The 12,861-nt window shown below is 44.2% G+C and overlaps 1 protein-coding gene across 1 annotated transcript; it reads left to right on the forward strand.

The window, feature by feature from the left end:
• The first annotated feature begins 916 nt into the window (after nt 1-916).
• Nucleotides 917-1,553, forward strand: LOC111163101 (interferon alpha-8-like). Its single transcript, XM_030763811.2, is given in 3 exon segments — nt 917-1,215; nt 1,218-1,412; nt 1,415-1,553. Coding segments are annotated over 3 exon segments (510 nt in total). The 5' UTR covers nt 917-959; the 3' UTR covers nt 1,474-1,553.
• The last annotated feature ends 11,308 nt before the right edge of the window (nt 1,554-12,861 follow it).

Below are 12,861 nucleotides of genomic sequence, written 5' to 3' on the forward strand. Positions count from 1 at the left end.
TGTGAGTTTTTTTGTTTGTTTTCTGCGGTAGGGGGGCCTCTCACTGCTGTGGCCTCTCCCGTTGCGGAGCACAGGCTCCGGACGCGCAGGCCCAGCGGCCATGGCTCAAGGGCCCAGCTGCTCCGCGGCATTTGCGATCCTCCCGGACCCGGTCACGAACGCGTGGCCCCTGCATCGGCAGGCGGACTCTCAACCCCTGCGCCACCAGGGAAGCCCCCTGTGAGTTTTTTAATGTTCCTACTTTTCAGTTATTCAGTACTTCCTCCCCCATGTTAACGCTGTACCCCTGAAAGACACCATGAAGTCCCAGAGCATCTACAGGGGCGCTCAGCTCCCGCGTCCTCGGCCCCGGTGGTGGCTGCGCTCCGACTCACCCCCAGGGCGTCCCCAACACCGTCCGGGCGCCCCATCGCCGCCGCCGCGTTCCCCTTTCTCTGAGCCGTCGCAGCATAGCGCCAGAAACGAGCCCGAATCTGTAAAATCGGCCCCAACTCGCTTCCCTGCTTCAAACCCCTCAGAAAACGGCTTCTTTCCCAAAAATGGCCTCGCTCAAGTTTCTGTGCGAAAATAAAGCACAAAACTCAGGGGGAAAGCCAGAAAATGCAAGGTTCCAGCTTCCAACCAGACAAAATTGTCGCTGGCGCGGCCGCGAAAAGGCTCCCACTTGAGAACTCAGCATCGCGAAGACAAAAGTTTTTTTCTCACTATTAAATCAGTATAAAGTTTCTCCGTGAGGATGCAACTCAAACCTTCTCTCGTGCTGCCCAGACCGCGGAAACTGCAAACTCTCGTAAATCAGCCTTTCCCTAGCCGAGCCGATCAAAAGACATCCGGCGCCCATTCGCCGCCGCCTAGAGAAGCGCGCTGTCCCGGGTTCCAGGGAAGGAACCTTCCCGCTAATTATTTAGTGGTGCCCGCGCGCCCCCTCGCGGCCAGCTCGCGAATCACTGAAATTCTCAATGGCCCAGATCTATTTGCTAGTGGCAGGAGTGATACTCAGCTCCATCCCTGCTCGCCCTCTTGGCTGGAATTTGCCTTGGATCCATAGCCTACAGAACAGGGAACTCTTCATACTTCTGAGACAGATGAAGAAGATCCCGTTTCAGTCATGCCTAGAGGACAGAACCGACTTCAAATTTCCTTGGAAAACAGGGAATATCACAGAAATCCTGACGACTCAAGGCACCGGCTACCACCATCTGACGCTCCAGCAGATGGTAACTTCTTCAGCAAGGAGGAAAGCCAAGCTGCTTGGAATAACACCCTACTCCATAAACTACTCTCTAGCCTTGATCACACCTTGGAACTACTGCATGAGCAAGTGGAAAATGACAATCTGGACTGTCCATATTTGGGAATTGTTGTCCCTAAATATTTCCAAAGAATCCATCTCTATCTGAAGGAAAAGGAATACACCCCTGTGCCTGGGAGGTTATCAGAGGAGAAATTAAAGTGTTCCTTTCTCTCATGTAATAATTCTCCAATTACTGTCAACAAATAAAGAAGAAAGGTACACCTGTGACACTTCTAATCAAATGATTATTGTCTAGTCCTCTAAAGGTAGGTCCACTCATATTTCTGCACATGCTGAAAAATATCTGAAGTATCACGAGTTTACAAAAATATATTTACAAAGAGGAACACAATCTATTTTCTTATACAAGTAATTTTACAATGTGCTTTCTAAAATCTGTTTAACTTCTTGGAGGGCATTTGGATTCCCAACTATGACGTTCATTTTAAAATGGAAAGGTTGTTAGCATAGTATGCTGTTCAAGACATTTGTCAGTTAATTTCATGCTAGCTGCTGTCACAGAGAAACAGGAAGATGTCAGTAATTGGGTCATAATAGAAATTTATCTTTCCATCCTTAAGAGAAAAATGCAGGCATTCTTAATCAGATGAATTTTCTAGTTGGCTTCCTCTAAACAGTGATGTAGGGACATGGGTGCCCTCTATTGTGTGGCGTTGCTCTATTCAACGTGTGATTTCCGATTTGTGGTGTGTGAGTCTATTCCACTCAGTGGTAAAGGAAAAAGTATGGGGACTACATGGGATGTTTTCAAGGGCCAAGACAGTATAGGGCAATATCACCTCTGCCCACATTAGTTGGCCTGAATCTACTTTCATGGGAATCTAAGTGCAAAGAAGTTGGGAAGTTATTGGGTGACTAATGGAAGAGGAGACAAGTTCAATGAATAAGACTACTTTTCATTTTTATACTATTTGTACTAATGACATTCTAGAGAAAAGAAACCAAAACAATGTCCTTGCTTACACTCACATTATAAAAAAAATTTGACTTGGGGTCTGACTCCACAATTTCAACTTAGGTATGATGACATGGATGTCACTCATTAGAGTTCACAGCGTGATTGACTCTTTGAAAGAAGCATTCAAGTTCATTCCCAAAGGCACAGACTAACAAGGAAAATATCCGCAAGTGTAGACACAAGTTGTTTCCTCTTTGCCTGAGAGAGACAAGAAAAGTAGGGTCACGTAGCTCCTTGAAAGTACTTGAGGATGACTGAACTAAATAAAAGTGGAGAGTGGGTCTTCCCTTCATGTCCAGGCCCGTGATTCTCATCCTTATCTGCTAAATACTGAAAATGCGAACTTGAAGAAAATAGTGCTGCAAAGACTTTTAAAAAATACCTCACACAATATTCCATTGTAACTTCCCTTGTAGAACCGCAAAGGATTTTAAAGTATCTGTAGGTTATTGTCCTCTCACATCATATCTATCAAATATATCTATCAAATATATGATTGAGCTCCTGAAATGATAGGGACTGGACTAGCTGTCTAGGCAACGGGGTTGGGTAAGACGGTGTCTCTCCCTTTAGGTATTTTACACACTCCTTCCTGGAAGGTATTCTGAGGATACAATAGGTCAGGACATGTCTTACTATTTGGGCATCTTCAACAAAATAGCATAGACTGGGTAGTTTGTAAAGAGCAGAAATTACTCACAGTTCCATAGTCTGGAAATCCAAGATCTGGGTGTCAGCGTGGTCCAGTTCTGCTGAAAGCCTGCTTCCAGGTCACACACTGTCCACTTCTCCTTGGCAGAGACTGGGGGATTTATCTGAGACCTCTTTTAAAAGGGCACTAATTCCAATTGTGAGGCCTCCATCCTCATGACCTAATCACCTCCCAAAGGGCCCACCACCTAACACCATCACTTTGGGGATTAGGGCTTTAATGAATCTTGTGGGGTACCAAACCTTAAGAACATAAAGGTCTGTAAAGGCTACACGCCTGTCATTTAGAAGTAAGAATATATTCATGCTGAGTAAATAAAGATGAAAGGGCAGGTTAGCAGGAAAAAGAGCAGACCAAGGACTCAGAATCCAAACTCATGGTTTTGGACCTGAAGTCATGCTTTATTACCGGTCAAATTTTGGAAATCAAACTGAAAGGAGCCCACTCTCCCATGGAACGGAACGAAGATACAGGATGCAACAGATCATTCATCATTCTTTGTGAAGAGTCTCCAAAGATTCTCAGGAGAAACGTAGTAATTGCCACATCAATAAAGATCTACTAAGGAGTAATATGTGTCTGGTTACTGTGAGCTGTGAGATTCAGGGAGAGTCTGAGTTCAGACAGGTGGCTCTGTATATGACACCAGGCTAGTTCTTTTCTATTATAACCTAATAGAGGGCAAATTAGAGATGAGGCCATCCTCATGAGTTTAATATAGTGCCAGGCAAAGGCTGAAAATTGTGCTGCAACTTGAATCCCCAGAGCCATATGCATCTTAAAGGAAACATAATCCTAGTGGTTTTAGCAATAAACTCAGTAGGCATGACTGATACCAGTAAGGGAAGAGTAGAAATATTAGCCATTTCGATTATAATCCCAGCAAATATGGCCCTGATGAGGCAAAATAGCTTGGTCATTTGCAAATGCCTTCCAGTAGGAGGAGAAAATCTAAGAAATTGCTTTAGTTAAAACTACCTGTTGAGTGATAACACTGGGCCTGGTGCCCATGATACCGCAGAGAATAAGACAGAGTCCAGTTACTACACAGCTGATTTGCCAAAGATGGTCACATACCTATTGTTTGAAGATGGGAATGTAGAGGGCTGAAGCAACATAACTTCCACTGCAAAATAAAAAGTATTAAAGATTGGAGCTGAAAGTTAATTCTTTCCACGACATAATATTTATTCAGTTCTCAATTAATTATGAAGATGGTTTCCTTTGGTTTGAAAAGGATAGACTTGGAGTGGCACCTCTGAAAATCCTTAGGGAAATTTGAAATTTAATGCAAAAATAGACAGAAAGATTCAAATTGATGATGACTGCTAAATCATGCATTCTCATTGGGGATGCTAACTGCTTCCATGGGTACAAACATTAGTTTTTAGGGGTATGACAAATTTTGCTATTACAATGCTGTGGCACTCCAAAGCTTAACCCTATACAACAAAATCTCATTCCTTAGTATTCATTTTTGTCTTTGGGTTTTCTTGTGTATCATACATACAAGAAGCCTTGACACTGAGTTCATGGAAGATAAACAAACTGCATACACGATCAGTGCTCCACACTATGGTGACTTGATGGCTCACTGGAGGACTTTCTCTCCATCATTTGCTTGATCTCAAAGTAATATTGTGAGAGGTGGCCTTCACTTACTTCTGAGCTCCCATTGGCTGTCTTGTGGATGTTGCTTATGTTTGAGTCTCAGTATGATTTGCGCTATGGGAATTAAATACAAATAGAAAATTGTATTTGCATATTAAATACAAAAAAGGTTATATTTTATCATTTAATTCTACTGAAGTTGTTCAACACATCCATAATTATAGCAAGTGCTTAACAGAAAAAAATGTTTATAATATCTAGATGAATATCTAGCAGCAGTGAAATTAAAAATTATTTTCTGAAAAAATTTTATTGTTTGATATGAACCAAAATTAAAAGTTAAGTATCTAAAAATAAATATTAAGAAAATTTTTTTTTTTTTTTTTTGCAGTACACGGGCCTCTAGCTGTTGTGGCCTCTCCCGTTGCAGAGCACAGGCTCCGGACGCGCAGGCTCAGCGGCCATGGCTTACGGCCCCAGCCACTCCGCAGCATGTGGGATCTTCTGGGATCGGGGCACGAACCCGTGTCCCCTGCATCGGCACGCGGACTCTCAACCACTGCGCCACCAGGGAAGCCCAAGAAAATAATTTTAAAATTTCAATGATTTTGAGCAGTTTTGAATGATTTTTAAGTATATCTATACCTTGGTAGTACTATAAAGTTTATACATTTTATTTGAATATGTAGTTTGCTACATTCCTCTTTATATAAGTAAATATAGTAATTAAAAGTCACTCTGAAAACTTACTTGTAAAGTTAAATTAAAATTCAATAGCTTATCAATCAGTGTGATACACCACATCAACAAATTGAAGAATAAAAAGCATATGATCATCTCAATAGATACAGAAAAATCTTTTGACAAAATTCAACACCCATTTATGAAGAAAACTCTCCAGAAAGTGGGCATAGATGGAACCTACCTCAACATAAAAAAGACCATATACAACAAACCCACAGCAAATATCATTCTCAATGGTGAAAAACTGAAAGCATTTCCTCTAAGATCAGGAACAAGACAAGGATGTCCACTCTCACCACTATTATTCAACAAAACCTTGGAAGTCCTAGCCACAGCAATCAGAGAAGAATAAGAAATAAAACAAATCCAAATTAGAAAAGAAGTAAAACTGTCACTGTTTGCAGATGACATGATACTATACAGAGAAAATCCTAAAGATGCTACTAGAAAACTACTAGAGCTCATCCATGAATTTGGTAAAGTTGCAGGATACAAACTTAATACACAGAAATCTCTTGCATTCCTATACACTAAAAGTGAAACATTAGAAAGAGAAATCAAGAAAACAATCCCATTTACCATCAGATCAAAAACACCTAGGAATAAACCTACCTAAGGAGGCAGAAGATTTGTACTCAGAAAACTATAAGACACTGATGAAAGAAATCAAAGATGACCCAAACAGGATTTCCCTGGTGGTGCATTGGTTAAGAATCCACCTACCAATGCAGGGGACATGGGTTCGAGCTGTGGTCCGGGAAGATCCCACGTGCCGTGGAGCAACTAAGCCCATGCGCCACAACTACTGAGCCCGCATGCCACAACTACTGAAGCCCGTGTGCTAGAGCCCGTGCTCTGCAGTGAGAGAAGCCACCGCAATGAGAAGCCCACACACTGCACCGAAGAGTCGCCCCTGCTCGCCGCAACTAGAGAAAGCCCTTGCACAGAAACAAAGACCCAACACAGACAAAAAAAAATTAAAAAAAACAAAAAAAAAAAGGCAGCAAGGACTCCCCAAGCTCCACTGTGTTCCTAGAACCTCTAGAAAAAACACTAGTTCACATGAGCTCATACATTTTAACCCTGAGCTGATACCCTCTTCCCTGAGTTCCTTAGAATCAGGTAACCCAAGCTCAAACTGTGTACAAATCCCGTTACCCCTCCTTCCTACTGAGCCTCATCATGGTTCTTCATGGTGAGTACGCTCACTTGCTGCAAGTTAGGAAACCTGACTTGGGTTAACTATAGAGCTGATCCTGGGGCGTCTAGCTGGGCTTCATTACAACTCCAGGAAAGAAAGTCATGTGAGAGCACCCAGAGAGAACTAGCCCAGTCTTCCAATTGTGCTGTTAGTGGTCAGAGAGAAGAGAATTTGGTGTTAATTTCTTTGGAGGCTACTAATTATTTTGGAGGGTGAGGGTGGAACATGCTCTCTTTTCCTTTATGCATATAAGTAATGTTTTTAACTGTTCAAAAAATATCTGAAAGATTTGAGAAAAGCTCTGTTTCCTTCAATTAATGTGACAAGAAAAAAGGTCCAGAGATTTAGGTCTGTCCATAATATTCTCATAGCTATAGTGTAGACATAGTGTACATTAAAAACTCAGCAGCGTTGTGACCACCTTAGAGGGGTGGGATACGGAGGGTGGGAGGGAGACTCAAGAGGGAGGAGATATGGGAATATATGTATATGTGTAGCTGATTCATTTTGTTATACAGCAGAAACTAAAACAACATTGTAAAGCAATTATACTCCAATAAAGATGTTAAAAAAAAAAGAAATACTGGCATCAAAGCATTAAAAAAGTAAATTAAAAAAAACTCAGCAATGTGAACACATCTTGTACCCAAGTCCCTTGAAATAAGATTATCAAAAGCACTGATTTTGAAGACTTCCTGGAAGATAAAAACATATTTCATAGTCTTCGCTCTAAGAGAAGAACGCACAACTTAAAACCACACAGCAAGAGAAATAGAGCGAGACTTTGACAGATTTTATCTACCAAGGACAGCAACAATGCTGTCTCCCACCCCATGTGTGCCTTGAAAACTATGCCATTTCTCACCAACTTGAGGTTGGTCTACTTCATCCCTCTTTAAATATGGAAAGGCTTGTATTGGGCTGCACCCCGAAGGCCTCCAAGCCCCGTGGCTGCCCAGCCTGAAGACCTAAGAAAGAGCCCACAGACAGCGGAAACATCAATGTCTTACTGGACAGGGAATGTTAAGAAAAAGGTCCTGCAGCGACACCCCGTGGACAGCAAGCAAGACGTGGCAGCAATCTTACCTATTTGAGGGAAGCTACTATTATACAGGGAATTTTCATCAGATTGGCTCATCACTTACCAAGGAAACCAGTAGCAGGGGCCCTTCCATCACAACCCCTCAGGTTAATGACCAACAGCAGAGCAGATACTGATATTTCCCTTTTATGAGCTAGCAGGTGGAGCCGTTTTGGCCTAAGCATTAGAACAATCACTAGGCGGACCCGGGGCGAGCACGCTGCTGGGCGTGGGGTGTGAGGGAAGTGGGGGCTGGTCTAGCGGGGGATGCACGAAGAGCAAGAGAGCAGCCGTCCTGAGTGTCCTGACCACACACCCCACCCCTACGCACCCTACACGACCCTTACAATCTCCGTCCGCCCCTCTTCCGAGACACCCCAGGGGTCAGGTACATAGCGGCGCACCGCAACCGGATACCACAAATGCAATACACACAACAGCTGCTAAGAAGTGTCAAGAGTAAGCTAGGCCCTTGGCACACAGGGCAGGAAGAAGGCAAGAGTCTTCAGTTGCCCCCCTATGGCGGCATGAGCCAGGTGGATTTCCCATGGCATCTCGCTGCACACCCAGCCATCAGACTCATTTTGCAGCCTGGCCACCACGGTGGCCCAGTCCACAAGCTGATTCCCTGCCCTCAGGCTAGCGAGGAAGTCTAGCAGTACAATACAGGGAGGTGGTGACCAGTAAGCAAAATACAAGCCTTAACAGCATTCTGAGATAACACCACCCCTACCTGTGGTTTCTGTCCTGGCCTGCAGTACAATACCGCCTGTCCACCCTCAGTCCCCACAGCCAGCGCCAAATAATGGAGCCTTTCAATTAGCAAGGCATCAGCAGGGTTGGAAGGCAGGTGGAAATACCAGCGCTTATCTTTACCAGCCCATTTCTGAACTGCATAGCCAAGAAAGTGGGATTCCTTGGTCGCTATCCATGTCTATGGTGAGAAAGGAAGACAAGAAAGAGTACAGCCATTCTGAAAAAAAGACCAGACAACGGTCTTGGGCAAAACAGGTCTTGCAAGCTAGAGAACAAAGGCCAAGGGGTCCTGAGTCCTGGGGGTGGGATCAGAGAGGGGGACAACATCCTCCCAGGAATAAAAGATGATCTCTGTTACATTAACGAGTATACCTAGTTGCCACAAGGGAACAAGCTCAACTGCAGATTTCAACCTTACCTGTTCCGGGGCTCTCTTGCAGAAACTCCTCACGCACTCCTTTCCCCTCCCACAAGCGTTCCCTATTCCTGAGAGCCACCATGGAGCCTCCTGCTGCTGAACGAAGATGTGTGACGATCTCTGGAAATTGTCAGTGATCATGAGACAAACCCTCCCTTTGGTTATAAAAGCAACTCGCCTCTTCCACTCAGGAAGCTGCTTTTTTTCCTCCGCCCCCCACCCCAACCTTCTCCCTTGTGCACAAGCTGTCTCTTTTAATAAAAATCTTTGCTTGCCTAAGAGTCTTGTGGAAGTGGTATCATTTCTGTGGCATTGCTGCCCAAGAATCTAGAAAGGGCCCGGTAACAATGGGAGTCCTGTTTCTCTCCCACAGCTGTTCTAGGTCCTGAAGAGTGGTCTTTTGCGTTGCTCTACGCATCATGGAAGCCTTCTATAACAGCTTGCACCTGTTGTAAGACACTGCAGACTTCAAAGAACTGTCGTTCCAACGCACTGCATCATGGCTCTGCCTCCTTCCATAGCTGGGCCCAGAAGCGCCAGGGTATTAGTATTTTGCCATCGCCAAAGGCCCAAACCACACCCTGACGGGGAAGTGGCCACACCCAATTCACAAGCCTGTCCTCAGTTAATATCCCTGAAGCCTGTGGCTTTTAACTGTATAGGGATTTTGGGTTGGGGGTATGCTCCATTACCCAAACAGATAACTCCCAAAGTATCTGATAGGAAACCCAGGTCCTCGCGTTTTGCCTTCACCAGCCAGTCCCGGGCAGTCAGATCGGCCACAAGCACAGGGCTGCTACTTTTAAACTGCAAAGAGCCTCTGAGGTTAACAGGATATCATCAGTATAAGGGTCGAGAAAGACATGCCTCATGGTAGACAGCTGCCACAGGTCCCACTTGCTAGTGGATGGCCATCTTGGGATTATCCCCCCACCCTACCCCGTTATCCATCATTATTTCCCGACATCTCAGCACTCACCGGAGTATCCTCGGCCTCTGAGTTCTTGGCTGGCTCGCCACCTGTTGAGCGGCACGCTGCAGGCCTGCAAGCCTTATAGCTGCCCAATCTCCAGACCCAAGAAAGAGCCCAGAGGCGGTGGCAGAGACATCAGTGGTCTACTGGACAGGGGTCTTACGTGTCTGTATTAAAAGGTCCTCAAAGAACACCCAGCCGTGAAAAGCAATCGGCCGGCAGCCATGTTTGCCACTCCTCCGGGACACAGGAGACTACCATTTCTAGGGAGAACTGACCTCAGGTTCGCTCATCAGTTACCAAGGACACCAGCAGCTGGAGCAGGTCTCTCACCACCCCTCAGGTTAATCACCATCACCACCACAGATATTTCCCTTTTATGAATTAGCAGGTCGAGCTGTTTTGGCCTAAGCTTTAGAACAATCACGTGGTGGGGCAGGGCGCAAGCATGTTGGTGTGAGCGGGGTGTGACTGAAGCAGGGACTGGTCTAGCACGGGATGCACAAAGAGCAAGAGAACAGCCATCTTGAATTGACTGACCATACAGAGTGTTAATTTTTTACAAAAAAATTTTTTGGAAATAATATTCTATGACTTCCAAAGGTAGGTTAGAGTTTATCAAGCTCGGCGGTGCACACATTTGAGGCCAGATAATTCTTTGTTGTGGCTGCTGTCCTGTGGGTACTGTAGGGTATTTAGCAGCATCCCCGGCCTCTATCCATTAGATGCCAGTATCAGCCCTCGTCACCAGTTGTAACAACTGAAAACGTCTCCAGACATTGCCAAACATGCCCTCGGGGACAAAACTGCCCTCACAGAGAACCAATGGATTAGGTCATAATAGCTTGCTTACTGGGTCACTCACTTGTGAGCCCAAGGCGCCTTTTAAAAAGTTCAACTACACTGAGTCTACCATGCTCACAGAAAAACCAGACCACAAGGAGAGTCACTGTGAGGTGCTTCTGTACCGAGTACCAGCTGAGGTCCCAGCTGAGAGTTATTCGCATCAGACAGGCAAGTGAAAGTGCCTACCACATGCCAGGTCAATCCCAGCACACCCAGTGTGCTCCTGAGGCCCTAGAGACGGTGAAACAGAGACAAGCCATTCCTTCTGTGCCCTGTGGGAATCCCTGGCTCACAGAATCTGTGAGATGAGACATTGATTATTTTGGGTGATAGATTTTGGAGTCATTTGTTTCAAAGCTATAATACTGGGGACATCATGTTTGTTTGTATTGTGAGTGGAGGTCTACAACAATAAACAAACAAGCCCTATTTATCAGATCAGATTGAGTATGAGTGTAAAATCCTTTAAGACTTCAGAAAGATCTAGGTGGTGTCTCAGAGAGTCTTTCAAGCAAACAAAAGGCCTTCTGAAGATCCTACGGAATGCCTCACAGATTCTCTCCATTAAGTGACAGGGCTCTAAAACACCAACTTCCTGTCTCACTGGAGACTCATGGGTAGCCCAAAGTGAAAAAAAGGTATATATCTGAAGAGATTTGTGGGTGTGCCTCTTATTCAATGGCATTCATTATAAACGGATATACAGCAAACCCAGTAAATGTTTACAGTAATTATATCAGTTTAGACTGAAAGTAATAGCATACACAATAAAGAGGGCTTCAGATCCCCAAACTTTTCCAGAAAGGAAGCAGGATGAGAAGTCTACACGATGTAAGACATAAGCACTTCTTGTGGGAAAGGAAGGATAACTTAAAAGGCAGAGCCAAGAAGCCAGAAAGGAGAAAAACCAGCCTTGGAGAATAACTCCCAGAGACTTAGAACTGAGCCCTAATCTGAACATTGACACCACCTGCCCTAATAGGGAGGTGAATTACAATAGGCCGGTGACTGCTATGTGCTTTCTGCTTTACCCCATTTTGAATGGCACTATTATAGTATCTTATGCCTGCCTCACCATTGTATGTTGGGAGTAAAGGAACAAATAACCTCTCTATTTAGATTACAGGGCTTCACATTGAGAAGAACGGCACTCAAGGAGCAGTGCTAGAGGAACTGTGCCTGAGGAACTCCATCCACACCTTGATCTGAGGGAGAAGGTGAAACTCTGGACCTGGATTTTTGCCATAATAAGATGAGACTCTGGAAGGTTTTGAGAAGTGATGAATGTATTTTACATGTGAAAGGATGTGACGTTTTATGGACTGTAGCAGATTGTATTTTTAAAAGATGGCAGCAACATTTCCCTCATTTCACATATTTTTCTAGAATGTTGAAAATCCTCCACTAAGAGATATATTGTCTAATTCGTCTCTCCTTGAATCTGAATGGGTTTGTGACATCTACAATACGTAAAAATGATACTGTGATTTCTGAGGCGTGGTCATAAAAGGTACTGCTGCTTCTGCCTTGCTGACCGAGCCATCACAGGAGAAGTGCTATCACTCTGAGTATCACTCTTAGCCACTGCGCCACCAGGCAAGTCTGAGCAGATTACATTTAAAAGAAGTATCTTCCTTCTGACCTTTTCAAAGATAACAGGAAAATAAATAATATATAACTTAGACCTTCGAATCAAGTGGGGTCTTTTTCTTCATTAACAAGTTGACAGGAAAACTCAGGGATTAAGGAAAAGTATTTTGGCTCTTGAGATACAGAACTTCACAGACTTTCACTAGTCACGGAGTTCAGCAAGTGGTTATTTTCACTGCCCTCATTAAGACTGGTTATTGATTAAAGGAATTGTTGATGCAAATACTTAGACCAGTCCATGCTTAGGGTACCATTGGTTCAATGGCCTTCAAAGTTTTTTAAAAAAAATAAAGAATAAGTGGGACTTCCCTGGTGGTCCAGTGGGAAAGACTCCACACCCCCAATGCAGGGGGCCTGGGTTCGATCCCTAGTCAGGGAACTAGATCCCGCATGCCATGTCACAACTAAGAAGTTCGCATGCAGCAACTAAAAGATCCCGCATGCCGCGAAAAAAATCCCACATGCCACGACGAAGATCCCACATGCCACAACTAAGACCCTGCGCAGCCAAAATAAATAAATATTTTTTAAAAATGAAGAATAAAAATTGTTTAAAAAAGCTATTTTGGACTGACCTCTAGAGGGGAAACAACGTC

Source organism: Delphinapterus leucas, chromosome 6 (genome assembly GCF_059928025.1).
Source record: "Delphinapterus leucas isolate spDelLeu-1000000601 "Yukka" chromosome 6, BTC_Dleu_Yukka2, whole genome shotgun sequence".
NCBI classification, from domain to species: Eukaryota; Metazoa; Chordata; class Mammalia; order Artiodactyla; family Monodontidae; genus Delphinapterus; species Delphinapterus leucas.